The 17,988-nt window shown below is 50.4% G+C and overlaps 1 protein-coding gene across 1 annotated transcript in view; it reads left to right on the top strand.

Annotated features, from left to right (window-relative positions):
* Positions 1–17,988, top strand: part of NOL10 (nucleolar protein 10) — a 69,225-nt gene that overhangs the window by 21,473 nt on the left and 29,764 nt on the right. Inside the window, exons 11-14 of the mRNA XM_068107717.2 lie at positions 13,319–13,468; positions 14,761–14,827; positions 15,037–15,089; positions 17,302–17,428. Of these exons, the coding sequence (XP_067963818.1) occupies positions 13,319–13,468; positions 14,761–14,827; positions 15,037–15,089; positions 17,302–17,428 (397 nt within the window). The remainder of the gene's footprint in view (positions 1–13,318; positions 13,469–14,760; positions 14,828–15,036; positions 15,090–17,301; positions 17,429–17,988) is intronic.

The following is a 17,988-nucleotide window of genomic DNA, read 5'->3' as shown; positions in this document are numbered from 1 at the left end:
GGTGCTCTCTGGCCCACTGCAATCGGCGCTGGCTGTGTTGTCTGGTCAGGCGTGGCTTTCTCAGGGGACGCCTGGCACGATAGCCTGCTTGAACCAGTCGTTGGTTGACTAGCCTTCTGGATACAGGCACATTTGTCAGTTGCTGCCACTCAGCCCTAAGCCGATTAGCTGACTTTATATGGCCATTGCAGACTAACCGGTGCAGCTGGCGATCATCTCTCCTTGTGGTTCTGCGTGGACGTCCTGGCCTCGGTATTGGAGTAGGGACACCCCTCTGAGCATTTCGTTTCAGGATCTTTGACACCTGACCTTGAGTGATGCCATACTGCCGAGCAATAGCATGCTGTTTCATGCCGTAATTTCGTAAAGCCACCACTCCATGACAAACAGCATTGTCGAGTTGACGGACCATCTCCAGAGGAAGCGGCAATAACTTTTGGAGACGTGCAGCAGTTGTTTTCCACTAATGCAGAACGCAACAACCCTTGTATACCCGACTGTGAAGCCAATCATCAAATGCACCTGTCCGTACATTTTGCCACGCCACCTGTGATATAATCCTGTTGTTGACTTCTTGTTGCGACAGACAATCAGTGACATGGTTCTTTTAACAAATAAATCACCAAAGTGCAAAAGAAACTCACCAGATTTAGTCCGTGGGCTGAGTAGGGTGTACATGCACCCCCCCCCCACCACAACTTAACTTCCCGGGTATGTCCATGTACCCCCCACCCTAGGGGTTAGGAAAAACCATGTTAACAGAAAAAAAACTCATGTATATATATATGTATATATATATATGTATATATATATGTATATATATATATGTATGTAGCGGCTGCCGCTGAGTTTTCACAATCGCCTTGCACCTATCAAGGACGCGGAGCGATCACCATGCCGGGCTCGTCCAGGACGCCCAGGCCCGCGCTCAACTTGCCAGGCCGCAGCCAGGACGCTGGGCCACGCCCCCTGGCGCCGGGCCTGGGCAAACCCCCTGGCGGAATAGATATATATTGCTGACTGATAAACGGTTTTTCAGAGTGCCTGAGTGTTTGATTTCATTAAAGCAACTCAGATGAATTCTAGCTTTTTGTCGCGTCCATTCTTCCGATCGACGTGGGAGCCCCGGCTCCTTCATTGGTGACCTATCGACATGGACACGGCAGTCGCCCTTAAACTGCCTACCTTCTGGGAGGCTCACGCGGCGGTTTGGTTCGCACAGGCAGAGTCCCTGTTCGCCCTGCGAGGCATCACGGCCGACGACACCCGCTTCCACCATGTGGTAGCTGCGCTCGGGTCGGTTACCGCGCCCCGCGCCCTGAGCCTCCTCGAAAGCCCGCCAGCCGCTGACAAATACGGCGCGATTAAGAAGCTGCTCCTCGATGCTTTCGCCCTCCCATCGGCGGAACGCGCACGGCGCCTGCTCGATCTGCCTGAGCTCGGCGACACGCGCCCTTCCGAGCGCATGGACTACATGCTTTCACTGCTCGGCGAGCACTCTCCGGCATTCCTGTTCCGGGAGCTGTTCTTCCGTCAGCTGCCTAACCCGGTACGCCTCGCCCTGGCAAGCACGACGATCACAGATCCCCGGGCCCTTGCCAGAGAAGCCGACAAGATCTCCGCCGCAGGACAGCGCATCGTAGCGGCGACATGGGACCCACCGCCGTCCGACGCAACACCCAGGGCGCCCGAGCACCCGGCACGGTCGACGGCCGAACTGCCGACGCCATTGGCGGCCGCTCTACCGAGCCGACCACCTCCGGCACGACGACCGAGGCCTCCACCTGACCAAGCGTGGTGTTACTATCATGCCAGGTTCGGACAGAAGGCCCGGACATGCCGACCCCCGTGCACTTTCGGCAGGCCGGGAAACGGCCGGGCCGGCGTTCATTACCAGCCATGAGCGCCGGCCACACGGGCAACTTACTGTTCATCACGGATAAAGCGTCCGGACGGCGCTTCCTGTGCGACACCGGCGCCCAACTGAGCGTCATACCCGCCTCTGACCAGGACAGGCAATCCGCGGTTTGCGGCCCCTCCTTAGTTGCGGCCAACGGATCGACTATCCGCACCTTCGGCCCGCGCAACGTCACCCTCTGCTTCGGCGGCCAACGCTTTGCTTGGACGTTTGTAACCGCCAACGTGCCCGTGGCTCTGCTAGGCGCCGACTTCCTCTGCGCACACGGACTGCTGGTGGACGTCCAACGGCGTCGTTTAATCAACGCTGAAACGAGCAGCTCCGCGCCGACCGAGCTGGCATGCGCCGTCCCGGCGGCGAACGAGTTTGCTCGCCTGCTCACGGAGTTCCCGGCCCTCACGCGGCCGACGTTTTCGGCCGTCGCAGTACGGCATGGGATCGAGCACCACATACCAACCACGGGCCCGCCGGTCTACGCCAGGGCCCGCCGCCTCGACCCAGCCAAGCTCGCCGTAGCGAAGGCCGAATTCGACGCGTTGGAGCACCTCGGCATCGTGCGGCGCTCCGATAGCGCGTGGGCCTCGCCACTGCACATCGTGCCAAAGCCGGGGGGTGGATGGCGCCCGTGTGGCAACTACCGCCGTCTCAATGACGCTACCACCCCCGATAGGTACCCGATCCCGCATATCCAAGACTTCTCCGCCCGTCTGGCGGGACGGGTCATTTTTTCGAAAATTGACCTCATACGGGGATATCACCAGGTACCTGTCAGGGCGGCCGACGTCCCTAAAACGGCAGTCATCACGCCGTTCGGCTTATTCGAATTCTTGCGGATGCCGTTTGGTCTCAAGAACGCGGCTCAGGCGTTCCAGCGCTTGATGGACGGCGTGCTGCGTGACCTGCCGTTCCTTTTCGTTTACCTGGACGACATCCTCGTCGCCAGCACGTCCCGGGCCGAGCACCTCCTCCACCTCCGGACACTGTTCGAGCGCCTCAGCGAGCACGGCCTCATCGTCAACCCGGCCAAATGCCACTTCGGCACGACGGCCGTTGATTTTTTGGGCCATCACATCACCAAGAACGGGGCCGTGCCGCTGCCAACCAAGGTCGAGGCCATCACCACGTTCCCGCGTCCCCGCACCATAAAGGCCCTGCAGGAATTCCTGGGAATGGTGAATTTTTATCACCGCTTCGTGCCCCGCGCTGCTCAGCTCATGCGGCCCCTCTACGAAGCCCTCCGGGGCATGCCGGCCAAGCACGACATCGCCTGGTCCGCAGCAATGGATGCGGCCTTCCAAGGCTCAAAGCGGGCCCTCGCCGACGCAACACTGCTCGCTCACCCGGTGCTCAACGCTCCCATCGCCCTCACCACGGATGCCTCCGACTACGCGGTGGGCGCCGTACATGAGCAATGGGTGAACGGGGTTTGGCAGCCACTCGTTTTTTTCAGCCGGCAGCTCCGGCCGAACGAGCTCAAATACATCACGTTTGACCGGGAGCTCCTCGGTCTACACCTGGCCGTCCGCCATTTCCGCCACCTCCTAGAGGGCCGACCTTTCACGGCGTTCGTCGACCACAAGCCGTTGGTTTACGCCATGGCCAAGGTCACGGAGCCATGGTCGGCCCGCCAACAGCGCCACCTCTCCGCCGTGTCGGAGTTTACCACGGACATCCGGCACGTCGCCGGCAAAAACAACGCCGTGGCCGACTGTCTTTCCCGGGCCAGCGCGAACGCGGTCCACCTGGGCGTGGATTTTGCGCTTATGGCGGCGGACCAAACCACCGACACCACGGTGCAAGCCCTCCGGGCGGCGGACACGGGCCTCCGCCTGGCCGACATCCCCTGCGCGGACACTGTCCTGCTCTGCGACGTCTCCCAAGGCCAGCCTCGCCCCATCGTGCCCGTCGCCTGGCAACGCCGCATCTTCGCCTCCCTCCACGGCCTTTCCCACCCGGGCCGGAAAGCTTCCCAGAAGCTGGTGTCGGCGCGTTTCGTCTGGCACGGCCTTCGTCGGGACGTCCGCGATTGGACCAGCGCCTGCACGGCCTGCCAACGGGCCAAGGTCCACCGACACACCCAGGCCCCGCTGGCACCTTTCACCGTGCCCGAACGACGTTTCGACCACGTCAACGTGGATCTGGTGGGCCCCCTCCCCCCGTCACGGGGGTTCACACACCTGCTCACCATGGTGGACAGGACCACCAGGTGGCCGGAGGCCGTTCCCCTCGTCTCCACCACCACCGCCGACGTGGCGCAGGCTTTCATCGCCACCTGGGTCGCCCGCTTCGGCGCACCGGCGGACATCTCGTCAGACCGCGGTCCACAGTTCACCTCCGAGCTGTGGGGCGCGGTCGCCCGCAACCTGGGGATCAAGCTCCACCGTACTACGGCCTACCACCCCCAAGCAAACGGGTTGTGCGAGCGATTCCACCGCTCCATGAAGGCCGCGCTCATGGCCGGCCTTCAAGACGTCGGGTGGGCCGACCGGCTGCCGTGGGTCCTTTTGGGCCTTCGCACGGCCCCCAAGGAGGACCTCCAGGCATCCACCGCCGAGCTTGTCTATGGCCAGGTGCTACGCGTCCCGGGCGAATTTGTGCCCGACGCTACCAGTCCCTGGTCCGCAGCTCACCAGCGCTCGGACCTCCAGGAGGCCGCCCGACGGTTTGCCCCCGTGCCAACATCCCACCACGGTGACCCCTAGTCCTACGTCCCCCCAGCACTCCGCATAGCGGAGTATGTTTTTGTGCGTCACGACGCACATCGGTGGCCACTCCAGCCGCCGTACGACGGGCCCTTCCGGGTGCTGCGACGGGACGACAAGTCGTTCGTCATCGACATCGGCGGCAGGTCGGACCGGATTGCTGTGGACCGCCTCAAGCCGGCGCACGTGGACGTCGACCACCCACCACGGGTGGCCCTTCCGCCGCGGCGAGGCCGTCCCCCGTCCACGGTGCCCCCCACTCGACCGCCCACCACCTCACCGGACCCCCTCCCACGACCCGCCAGGGGTCGCTTCGGCCGGGTCATCAGGACCCCCCTCAAATTGACCCTGCCGGTGCAAGTCGATTCTGGGGGGACGTGTGTAGCGGCTGCCGCTGAGTTTTCACAATCGCCTTGCACCTATCAAGGACGCGGAGCGATCACCATGCCGGGCTCGTCCAGGACGCCCAGGCCCGCGCTCAACTTGCCAGGCCGCAGCCAGGACGCTGGGCCACGCCCCCTGGCGCCGGGCCTGGGCAAACCCCCAGGCGGAATAGATATATATTGCTGACTGATAAACGGTTTTTCAGAGTGCCTGAGTGTTTGATTTCATTAAAGCAACTCAGATGAATTCTAGCTTTTTGTCGCGTCCATTCTTCCGATCGACGTGGGAGCCCCGGCTCCTTCATGTATATATATATATATGTATATATATATGTATATATGTATATATATCTATATATATATATATATCTATATCTATATATATCTATATATGTCTATATATATATCTATATATATCTATATATGTCTGTATATATCTATATATATATCTATATATATATCTGTATATATCTATATATATATCTGTATATATCTATATATATATATATCTATATATATATATATCTGTATATATCTATATATATATATCTATATATATCTATATATCTATATACATATATATATATATATATATATATATATATATATATATATATATATATATATATATATATATATACACACACTCCCGTGAAAAAGTAAGTACACCCCATGTAAAGTTTTGACTTTTTCAACATGTTTCAACGTACAGCTATTTCATCTTCATTTCAACAATATTGATAGATAAAGGTGATATAATATAACAAATATCATGAAACATTTACATTTTGTAGTCCATTGTATAATTTAAGTAAACATAAATGCAAATTTCGCATGTGGAAAAAGTAAGGACACCCTTGGCTCAAATAGGTGGTATTGCCCCCTTTGGCAGAAATAACCTCAAGTCGGCGTTTCTTATAACTGTCTACCAGTCTCTGACATCGACTGGGAGAAATTTTTGCCCACTCCTCCATGCAGAATTCTTTCAGCTGTGCGATGTTTGCGGGGTTTCTTGCATGCACAGCTCGTTTCAAATCCCCCCACAACATCTCGATGTGATTTAGATCCAGGCTTTGACTTGGCCATTCCAGAACCCTCCATTTCTTTATTTTCAGCCATTCTTTGGTGGATTTACTAGTACTAGGGCATGCCCGTACTATATATATATCTAAAATTATATCCCCCCCCTCTATTTACATGAAATGGTTTGGTCCATTCACAAAGCCAAAGCGAACGGCTTGCGAGTACGGTGACAATCCCCCCCCTCTATTTACATGAAATGGTTTGGTCCAAAGCGAACGGCTTGCGGAGTTTGGTAAATAAATCGCCATAGCTCGGTAACTACTTCTCCGATTAATATGAAACCTTGAAAAGGCACATCCTCGGGTCCCCAGCAATATACCTGGCAAGTTTCAAGTATATCGGACCCGTGGTTGTCGAGAAACAGCGGTCACAGACAAACGACACACACACATACACACACACATACACACACACACACAGAGATTACTGGAATTATAGATAGATGTTTAGGGTCATTGTCATGTTGCAAGGTCCACCTTCAGTTGAACTTCAACTTTCCGACAGATGGCCTCACATTATCCTCAAGCACCCTCTGGTACAATGAAGAATTCATAGTGGATTCTATGATGGTGAGCTGCCCAGGCCCTGATGCAACAAAGCTGCCCCAAACCATAATATTTCCACCACCATGCTTTACAGTTGGTATCAGGTTCTTGTGGTCAATTGCTGTCTTTGGTTTTCGCCAAACATGTCTTCTGGTACTGTGGCCAAATAGCTCTACCTTTGACTCATCTGTCCAGAGCACATTGTTACAGAAGTGCTGGTCTTTGCTTCGGTGTTCATTGGCAAACTTTAGTCTTGCCCTGATGTTCTTTCTGGACAGCAAAGGTTTCCTCCTGGCACACCTCCCATGTAGATCAAATTTGTGCAGCCTCTTTCTAATGGTAGACTCGTGCACTTTGACATCAACAGTGGCAAGAACTACCTGTAGGTCCCGTGATGACATTCTGGGGTTCCTAGAGACTTCTTTCAGCATCTTGCGGTCTGCTCTCGGGCTGAACTTGCTGGGGCGGCCTGGCCTGAACAAGTTGGCAGTTGTTTGGAATCTTCTCCACTTGAAGATTATCTCTCGGACAGTCGAATGATTGATTTCAAATTGTTTGGAGATCTTTTTAAATCCCTTCCCAGACTCGTAGGCATCTATAATCTTCTTTCTGAAGGCCTCAGAGAGCTCTTTTGATCTAGGCATGGTGACGCTGCACACTTCAACAACAAAGAGCAAACCAACCTAAATGTCTGAGGTTTAAATCAGACAGGTTCCTCCAAGATCCTCTTTAACGATGTTCTAATCATTTGCACCTGAGCTGGTGCACCTGATTCTAATTTTAGGTATTTGAAGTAGTGATAAATGTAGGGGTGTACTTACTTTTTCCACATGCGATATTTGCATTTATGTTTATTTAAATTATACAATGGACGACAAAATGTAAATGTTTCATGATATTTGTTATATTATATCACCTTTATCTATCAATATTGTTGAAATGAAGATCAAATAGTTGTATGTTGAAATATGTTGAACAAGTCAAAACTTTACATGGGGTGTACTTACTTTTTCACGTGACTGTGTATGTCAGGCTAAAATTTAACCAATGACCCCCACTTTGTCGATTAAATGGAAATGGTACTTCCTGACCAAGGGAGAACATCAGTCACAAATTATGTCTCACTCGACATGGTTGTCCGACAAAATGTTCTGGTTGTCCTGGGCTTGGGAAAGGGGGGGGGGGGGGGGTTGGAGAAGTATAAACACAGTACACCAAGGACTTCCAGGAAAGAAGTTGGTATTTCAAAAAAGTGGATTTTGGGTGAAATTAGCGGGGGTAGAAAAGATCAAGGTTTTGGATGGGGGAAGATAAGAGATGGTGGTGAACAGCTGTTTTAAAGACCTGGAGGGAGGAGTGGGATTGAAGAGAGTGAGGGAGTTTGTTCCAGAGGCGGGAGAAAAGAGGAATGAAGGAGTGAAGGTGAGCAGAGAGTCTGGATTTTGGCAGTTTAACCATAAGAGGGTTGCAGGCAGATCTTGTGCGACCTGTAGGAATATTTGGGGGACAGAGCCCAGAGAGAGCTGGAGGAGCAAGGCCGGAAAGGAGTCGGTAGAAGACAGAAAGACCACCAACCTGCCTGCGGTGAGTAATTGAAAGGCCCTCGGAGGTAGCTTCATCGCGGGAGATTCCAATGATTCTGAAAGCTTTGGTTTCAACAGCGTGAAGACGAGCTCGGTGTGAGGCAGGAGCACCAGCCCAGAGGGGGGAACAGTATTCCATTGAGCTGCGGATGAAAGCCTTATATGTGATGAGGACTCAGGTGTGCCAAGGAAGGACTTCGCACGACGGAGGATGCCCAGTCGGCGACTGGCTTTGGAGGCCAGATTTGAAATGTGGTTTTCCCCAGGAAAGATCATGGCAGATAGTGAGACCCAAAAGCTTGAGTGACAGAACTTCTTGGAGAGGATTATTCAGAAAGTGGATGGGAGGGTTGTCCAGTCGGTCTTTTTGGAGAGACATCGTAAGAGTGTGAGATTTGTCAGGATTGAAAGACATGTTCCACTTGTTTGCCCAGTCTGTGATTTTGTCCAGGTCTGCAGAGAGTGAGGAGGCTGCAGACTGCCGATCTGAGGGATGAGGAATGGAGCGGCAGAGAGTGGAGTCATCAGCAAAGAGATAGAGAGGATTTTCAAGAGAGTCGGAGAGATCATTGATGAAGACCAGAAAAAGCACAGGGCCCAGAACACTGCCTTGGGGAACTCCAGCCTGAACAGGAAGAGGAGATGAGAGAAACACATTCAGGGCCACACGTTGACTACGACTAGAGAGGAAGTCCGCCAGCCATGCGTGGAGATTTCCATGGATACCAAAGGAGGAGAGTTTGGTGAGCAGAGCGGGGTGCCAGACGGTATCGAAGGCACGTGATATGTCAAGGGAGACAGCTCTGATTTCCTGTTTGGCATTGAGGACCTCCATCCATTGTTGAGACAGCAGAAGCAGCATGTCCAGAGCAGAGTGACCAGGTCTGAAACCAAATTGATGATCATAGATCAAGCCATTGAAGAAGAGGAAAGATTTCATATCCGAAGCAATGATGGATTCCATGACTTTGCTGATAATTTGGAGAAGGCTGATTGGTCTGTAGTTGCTAGGATCTGTTTTTGCACCTTTTTGTGTAAAGCGGTGATGTTGGCTGATTTCCAAGCAGATGGCAGATGACCTTGAGCAAAAGAGAGGGTGAAGAGAACAGAGAGAGGGAGTGAAAGAGCGGAAGAACAGGATTTTAGGACCCGTGGGCTGATGCCGTCAGGTCCAGTTGCAGAATCAGAGTCGAGGGTTGACAGAAACTTTTCCACCTTATCAGGAGGAAAGGACACGTCGTCCAGGAGCAGCTGGGTACGACTGGGTACGGTGGGTACAGAGAGGGATGGGTTTGGGACACAAGATTTAGAGCAAACACAGAGTTGAGGCATTCAGCTTTTTCACGTGCGGAATCAGCTGTGTAGCCATTTGAGGTGAGGGAGGGGATGGAGGGGGAACAAACACCAGAAACAGATTTGACCAGACGCCACCAGGATTTGTAAGAGGGAGACAGACAGGAGAGTTCGGTCTTGAGAACGGAGAGATATTGTTTCCTGGCTCTCCTGAGGGTGGAGACACACTTGATTCGGGCTTTGTGAAAGGAAATGAGATTTCCTTCCGTTGGATTAGCTTTCCAGGAGACGAAGGCAAGTTGTTTCTGGGCAACAGCCTCACCACAAGATTCCGTGTACCATGGACGGGAGGAAGGGTATGACAACTGAAGACGAGATGGGATAAATCTGTGCATGAGAGAGAGAGCAATTTACTTTGGAAGAATTCCCAGGATGAGTTGATGTCAGAGGCGGTAGAGATGGGAGACCAGTCCAGATGATTGATGGCTGGTTGAAGACCGTGCCAGTTGGTCTGAGTGAAATGCCAGACTCGTCGACGCTGAGGAGGCTCCCTGAGAATGGTCAGAGAGATGTCCACTTTAACAAGCACATGATCAGATGAGCCGATTGGAGCAGAAGAAGAGCAGCAGACATTTTCAGGGAAGTTAGTCATAACCAAGATCAGAAGAGAAGATGCTCCGTTGACTGAGATCCGGTTCGGGAAATTCACAGATTGTGTCAGTCCCAGTGAGTCGCAGAAGTCCTTTGCTGAGGAGCCATGGCTGGTGAGAGAGGTACCCACACCTAGCCAACTGGCATGGTGACAATTGAAATCACCACATATGAGGAAGAGAGAGTTTGGATGAGTAGATAGAAGTTGGTCCATATTATCAGACAGCGAGATGTAGATGGAGTCATCACTGTTTGGTGGACGGTACAACACACATATGAACAAGAGGTGTGAGCGAAGGGGAAGCCATAGCCAGAGGTATTCCTGGGGGTGAGGTGTAGAGAGGGCAGTGCAGGGTGAGTGAGAAAGAGTTTTTGATCAATATAGCAACCCCACCTCCAGGACGAGGCTCAGGTCTATCATACAGGAGGAGGGAGTAACCCGGGAGAGATACTAAGGAATCGGAGACATCATGAAGGAGGAAAGTTTCTGTTAAGCAGATCACGTCTGGTTTGTCAGAAGCAACCTGTCTGGAGAGATCAGTTAAGTTTGATCGAAGGCCCCAGATGTTTGAGGTCCATACCATTAATGAAGAGGAAGGGGGAACATCGGATACAGAACAGGGGGGGAGGGGTAGGGTAAGATGTGGAAGAGGAGGAAGAGGTAGGGAGAGCTGTTGGAGGTGTGTCAGAGATTTCAGAATAGCTCGGAGAAAGGGAAGGATGGGGCGGACAAAAGGTTTGATGGTGATTGGGTGAGGCACAGTGAGGTGTTATTTGAGGAGGGGGAAGAGCGAGGCAGAAGGTTGGGGGAGATGGAGGTGAGAGTTGGAAGGGGGAAGAAGCGGGGAGGATGCTTTGAGGAGGAGGGGCAAGAGGGGGGAAATGGAGAAGAAATGAGGGTGGGGAGATTTGAAGGGGATGGGCGAGTGGCGTTTATGAGGGGAGGGGTTAGGGGGGAGTTTAGGAGGGAAGTGACAAGGGGAGGGATTTGAAAGGGATGGGAGATGGGGGAGATTTGGAAGGGAGGGATGAGGGGGGAGTCTCGGAGAGGAGGGGCGAGGGGGAGTCTTGGAGAGTAGAGGCGAGGGGGAGTCTTGGAGGGGAAGGGTGTGGGGGGAGTTTAGGAGGGAAGGGGCAAGGGGGGAGATTTGAAAGGGATGGGTGATGGGGAGGATTTGGAGGGGAGGTGCAAGGGGGAAGATTTGAAAGGGATGGGTGATGGGGAGGATTTGGAGGGGAGGAGTGAGATTGGATTGGATTTTGGAAAGTGTACGATTAATGGGAAACGAACATTTATTGCAAAATGAGTTTCTTGTGACCCACCTTCGAGTCAAAAATACATTTGAGGACGCTGGAGGGGGGAGCGGGGGTGGAGAGCAGGAGAGTTTAGGGAATGTATGAAAGAGGCACTGTAAGAGATGGAATTTTTTTTTGGAATGAATAGATTTGGTGAGCAAGTCAAAAGCAACCTTTTAAAGAAGAAGAATAAAAAGGTGTTGTAATACACGACAGAATACAGTACTTCAGGGGAAAGTTTAAACATTTTAAAGTTTAACAGTGAAAACTATCTGGGGAAATGTGGGTAAAACACGTGGTCGAAGAACGAACGAACGAATAAGAACAACGAATAAACGAATAAGAACAGAGAAGGAAATGTTTTTTTGTTTTTTTTGTTTTTGAGTTGAGATTTTAAACAAGGACGTATGGGGTGAAAAGACTGGGAAAAAACAGAGAACGAAAGTAGTTGGAGCACAATAGATGGACCGCTGAGAGAAAAACAAAGCCTCAAGGTCGGACATGCTACAAGGCCTCAAAAGACACCACACGAATTAACCGATGATATTTCATACAGGTATGAAAGATTAACACTGAGAATCTTCCTAGGGACACACTATACGTACACACACCATAAAATAAATAGTTTTGACGAAAATACAAATGGAAACAATTACTTAACTTCGATAGTGTGGAGAGCGTGGACAGCTTCGAAAAAACGGAAACCTCGCCGGCAAGACCGGAAGCCTTCTTCCCAAAAAAGCTTTTTTGGGGGGGAAAAAAAGCAAAAGAAGCTTTTTTCCTTTTTCCCTTTTTTTCCTTTATGGAGCTCAACCTGGCTCCCACACTTCAGTACTTGTATGGACTAGATTCTGGGGAAGATGTCGGAGAGGGCAGGCTGCGTTGCATCGTTTGGGGGTGTCAAGATCTCTGACCTTGATTTCACATATGATGCAGTCATCTTTGAAGAGAGGCTGGATATTCTTACTGCAGCCCTCCAGAGACTGAATGAGGAGGTGGCACTACTGGATTACAGATTTCCTGGGTCAAAACCAAGATCCAGGCTTTCAATGACATATTGGATGCTGCTGTCTTGTCTGTGCCTGTTTGTGGTGAAGAGATTAGATTCACTTACCTTGGCATTGTTATTCATGTCTCAGCATGTTGTGAGAGGTTGATAGCCATCTGGGTCGGGCCTGGGGAGTCATGGATTCACTGGATTATGGGGTGTGGTGCTGTCGGTATCTATGCAGGAGGACGAAAGTCAGTCTAAGTCCTTGGTGCTTCCAGTCTTATTCTACAGATGCGAGACTTGGACCCTTACCAAGGGCCAGAGAATGAGACTTAACTTCTTTGGAACCAAGTCTCTTCGGAGAATCCTTGGCTATCGCTGGTCGGACATTGTGTCCAAAGAGCGGTTGCTGAGAGAGACTCAGATGAGATTTGTTTCCTGTATGGTCCGTGAGCGTCAGCTGCAGCTGTATAGACATGTGGCTCGTTTTCCGGACACTGATCCAGCTCACCAGATAATCTCAGCAAGGGAGCCTTGTCAGTGGAGGAGGCAAATGGGCCGACGCATGCCTCGTGGTTGCAGCAGGTTGATCGGCATCTCAAGGAGATAGGGATGGGCCCGGCATCAGCCTGGGGGATGGCCAGACGGAGGCCCCTGGAATAAGTGGATGCGGCGATGCGCTGCTCCGGCGTATGCTCCCATGCCTGACCTGACCTGAACTCAACCTGTGCCTTTCCATCTCATCAAGTTAGGGGGTTCGAATATAAATTACTGTATCTACAATTTCTACATATGTTAATTTTAAGGCCTGCTGAGGTTTTGTTGGTGGTTTTGATGAAAAGTGTGCAATGTGTGTTTTCGGTACCATGGAAGATTCTACTATATGATCTGCGTTCCAAAAGGCCACTGATTGTTAAAGACCACCGGTTTGGCCTTCCAATCAACTCAGTGTTTTTTCATGAAGAGGAGGACCTCATAATCTCCGCAGACTCACGCATTGTGAAAATGTGGAACAAGCAAACGGTATGACAAATTGCACCTTTCCACTGTCTCACCTTCATTTGACTTCCATTCTATTGCATGTACCATCACCCTCATCTCTATTTTTCTCCACCCCTCCTTCTACCCCCACTGTCCCGTCATTTCTCTTCCTCCATTAACACTTCCTTTTCTCTCCCTCCACCCCCACTTTATTTTCTTACCCTCCATCTCATTTCCTCTCCACCTTATTTAATTTCCCTCCGTCCACCTCCTTTCATCTCCATTCCCTGGTGTTGGCTTGGTGGCTAGGGCGCCAGCTTAGGATCCGAGGATCCTGGGTTCGAATCCCGGTCAATCGCTGAATTAACGCCAAGGGGGTTGACTCAGCCTGTCATCCTTCCGAGGTTGGCTAATTGAGTACCAGTTCACTGGTAATTCCCTGTTTGTCGTAAAAGGCGACAAACAGGGTTGGCGGCAGGAAGGGCATCCGGCCGTAAAACATTGCTTCAAAAAGGGGACCAACAAAAACAACAACAACCACGGTGCCAGAAAAAGGCCAACCCCCGCTTTGTGGGGAAAAATGGCCTCTAAAGGTGTTTTTTTTTTGGTTTTTTTTGTTCACCTCCTTTCATCTCCCTCCCTCCCTCCCTCCACCTCGTTTCATCCCCCTCCCTCCACCTCGTTTCATCCCCCTCCCTCCACCTCGTTTTATCCCCCTTCCTCTACCTTGTTTTATCCCTATCCTGCCACTTCATTTCATCCCCCTCCCTCCTCCTCATTTTATCTCCCAACCAACACCGAATTTCATCTCCCTCCCTCCACCTCATTTCTTCTCCCTACCAACACCTAATTTCATCTTCCTCCCTCCACCAAATTTCATTTCCCTCCCTCCACCAAATTTCATTTCCCTCCCTCCACCTAATTTCATCTCCCTCCCTCCACCTAATTTCATCCCTCTCCCTCCCCCATCTTAGTTCTTCTTCCTCCTTCCACCCCCTTTATTTACCTTCCCCCCATTTCATCTTCTTCCACCCCTCTACAGCAAACACCTGTCCTTACACCCCTACCTTTTCCTCTCTCTCATTCCACCTGCCCATTTCTCTTTGCTGAGGTGTCTTCCTCTTTCCAACACCCTTCATGTTTACCTCTTCCTATCTCTCCTTCTACCTATGATCTTCATCCTTCCACCCCCTTTTCTTATTTTCTTCCTTCCATCCTCCATTTCCTCACCCTCCATCCCTCCAATCTCTCCCACAATGTAAACCCTTTACAATTTTATTCACTCTGACAACAGCTGCAAGAAAATACATTTTCTTCATTTCTTTACTTTGCAGGGAAAGCTATTTTCTTCGTTGGAGCCAGAACACAATATAAACAACCTGTGTGTTTATCCAAATTCAGGTATTGCCGACCATACAGTAAACAACACACAGCACAGCCACAAGTGTTGATCCACTCGATGACATCCCAACAGCTCACATTCTAATGACAATATCATTTAATCTGCTGACACAGGGAGGTATTTTGGTTGCACAGTATTCACCATCTTTGTGTAATTCCTCAGTTATCTTTTTATTTTTATTTTATTCTCCCCCACCCTCTTCTTTTAGGGATGCTTTTCCTGGCATGTGAAGCTCCAAAAATGAACACCTATTACATCCCTGTAAGTGATCACTGCATACAACAACAACAACAACAACAGGCATTTTAAGGCCATTTTCCCTGCAAGAGCAGGGGTTAGCCTTGCGGTCCCCATGACAATCTTCTCCATTTTGCCCTATTTTCTGCATCTCCCCTTGTTAACCCCCTTGCCCGCATTTCTTCTTCCACCATCTTTAGCCAAGTCTTTCTCGGTCTTCCCCGTCCTCTACTTCCTTCAACATTCATTTCCATCACTCTTCTCAACCAGTCACTTTCATCCTTCCTCAACACATGACCAAACCATCTCAACCTGTTTCTCTTCACAGCATCCATCACAGGCTATATTCCCATCATCTTTCGCAATTCATCATTTGTCTTCCTTTCTCTCAACGATACTCCACACATCCACCGGACCATTCGCATTTCCACCCTTTCCAGCCTTCGTTGCTGCTCTACGTTCATTACCCACGTCTCGCTCCCATAAATCATAACACTTCTCACACATGCAGCATACACCTTTCCCTTCAGCTTCAACGACACTCCCCTCCTCGTCAGCACGCCACTCAGTTCCCGAGACTTCTTCCATGCACATCTCACTCTGGCAACCGTTGCCGAGTCTGATCCACCTTCTCCATTCAGCATGTCTCCTAGGTAACAAAATGTTTTCACACCTTCCAGCTTCACGCCGTCTCCAAGATCCAACTCAACATTTCCTCCATCTGCAGCTCGCTCTGTGCACACCTTACACTTGAATGTAGCTGCCACACCGGTTAATGACCCTCTCAAACCACTACATTTTAGATGAACCCACTCAGCGCACATTGTACATTGAATGGAGTTCACTCCGACACCCTTCCTGCACACAGCACACGGCCACTTCCCAGTTCTTTCCACCTCACCACATGCTTTACCACTTGCCATCATCTTCGTTTTTCCGATATTCACCTTCAGACCTTTTGTCTCCATACATTCCTTCCACTTGTTCATCTTCTCCTTCAGTCCATCCATACTTTCTGCAATCAACACCAGATCATCTGCATACAACAACTCCCGCGGTAAACCCTCCTTTACATTCCGAGCCAGCACCTCCATCACAGCTACAAATAGTAGTGGACTTAATACCGACCCCTGATGCACTCCCACCTTCACCTCAAACTCACCACTGTTCCCGTCCTTCGTCCTTACAGCTGTGCGCGCTCTTTTGTACATTGCCATCACTACTCTGGTCAACCATTCCTCCACTCCTAACTTCCTCAATGCCCCTGTCACTACTTCACGTGGAACCCTATCGAATGCTTTCTCCAGATCAACAAACCCAAGAAACAACTTCTTCCTCTTCTCCATGTACTTCTCCTGCAACTGCCTCACAATAAAAAGCACGTCTGTCGTTCCTCTTCCTGGCATAAATCCAAACTGCATTTCGTCAATCTTCACTTTCTTCCTTATCCTCCTCTCCAACACCCTTTCCAATACCTTCATTCCATGCTCCAATAACTTTATCGCTCAATACGAGCCACAGTCCAGAGGGTCACCTTTCCCCTTGTATAGAGGGACGAGGGTACTCAGTTCCCAATCCACTGGAATGCGGCCTTCTTTCACCACCAGATTACAGATCTCTGTCATTCTCTTCACACCCCAATTTCCCACTGCCTTCAACATATCTCCCACAACTCCCGTCGGCCCTCCCGCTTTTCTCCTCTTCATTGCTTTTATCGCTTCCTCAACTTCCTTCTTGGTTATCCTCTCTGCCGGTTCTAAAACTGGGTTACTCTCTATGTTGCCATCCCATTCATTCTCTGCATTCAACAGTATTTCCATATATTTCTTCCATCTTCCTTTAATTCCATCTGGGTCCACAACGATTTGTCCCACTTCATCCTTCAAGCAACTCACCCCCATCACATCACACCTCTCTTTCGCTATCTGCTTTGCAATCCTGAATACCGCTCTCTGACCCTCTTCCAAATCCAAGCGTTCTCCGAACATTTTCCTACATGCCTCCTGTGCCTTTGCTACCTCTTTCTTTGCAGCCTTCTTGGCTGCCTTATAACTTTCATGCCCTGCCTTTTCTGCCCCCGTACCCTTCGCCTTCTGCCACTCCTTGAACTTCTTCCTCTTCTCGTCACTGCATAAACTGGCATATTCATACCAAACTTGCACAGACACAAATCCAAATAAGAAAACTAAGATTGACAAATACACCGGTTGCTCTCATGTACTGGTGCTATTTCCAGGCCCTTGGACCAGCTCCTCGCTGGTGCTCCTTCTTGGACAGCCTCACAGAGGAGTTGGAGGAAAATCCTGAAAGCACAGTCTACGATGATTATAAGTTTGTCACCTGCAAGGACCTCGATAACCTCGGTAGGCATTCTTGAGCATACGCTTAATGCTTTCCACCTGTTTTGTTGGCTCACCAACTTCACCTTTTCTCAGTTCAATTGTATCATGTTGGTACATCACGTGGTACTCTGGCTTCCATCTTTTTAACTCTGCCACCGAAAGTGGATGGAGGTTATGTGTTCACCCCTGTCTATTTTTGTTTGTCTGGCTGTTTGCTTGTTTGTGAACAGGATATCTCAAAAGGTAGTGGATGGATGCAGACAAAATTTGGTGCAGAAACCTCTTGAGAAGGACGAAATGATTAGATTTTGATGAAGATCCAGATCCGGATCTGGATCTGAGAATTTTATAAGTGATTGATTCTTCACCATTGAGAGATAGGGCAAAAACGATATATAGCACAATATCTCAAAAAGTTGTTGATGGATTTGGATGAAACTTTGTGGACAGGTTGGGTGTGTGACAAGGAAGAATTGTTTCAAAATTTTGGTGAAGATTCTAATCTGGATGCGAGATTATTTTTTTTTCTTTAAGTGATTCGTCACCATTGAGTGATAGGGCAAATACGATATGTAGCATGA

The sequence above is a fragment of the Myxine glutinosa genome, chromosome 2 (assembly GCF_964187855.1).
Source record: "Myxine glutinosa chromosome 2, kmMyxGlut1.1, whole genome shotgun sequence".
Classification (NCBI taxonomy): Eukaryota; Metazoa; Chordata; class Myxini; order Myxiniformes; family Myxinidae; genus Myxine; species Myxine glutinosa.
This window is presented reverse-complemented; position numbering and strand designations above follow the sequence as displayed.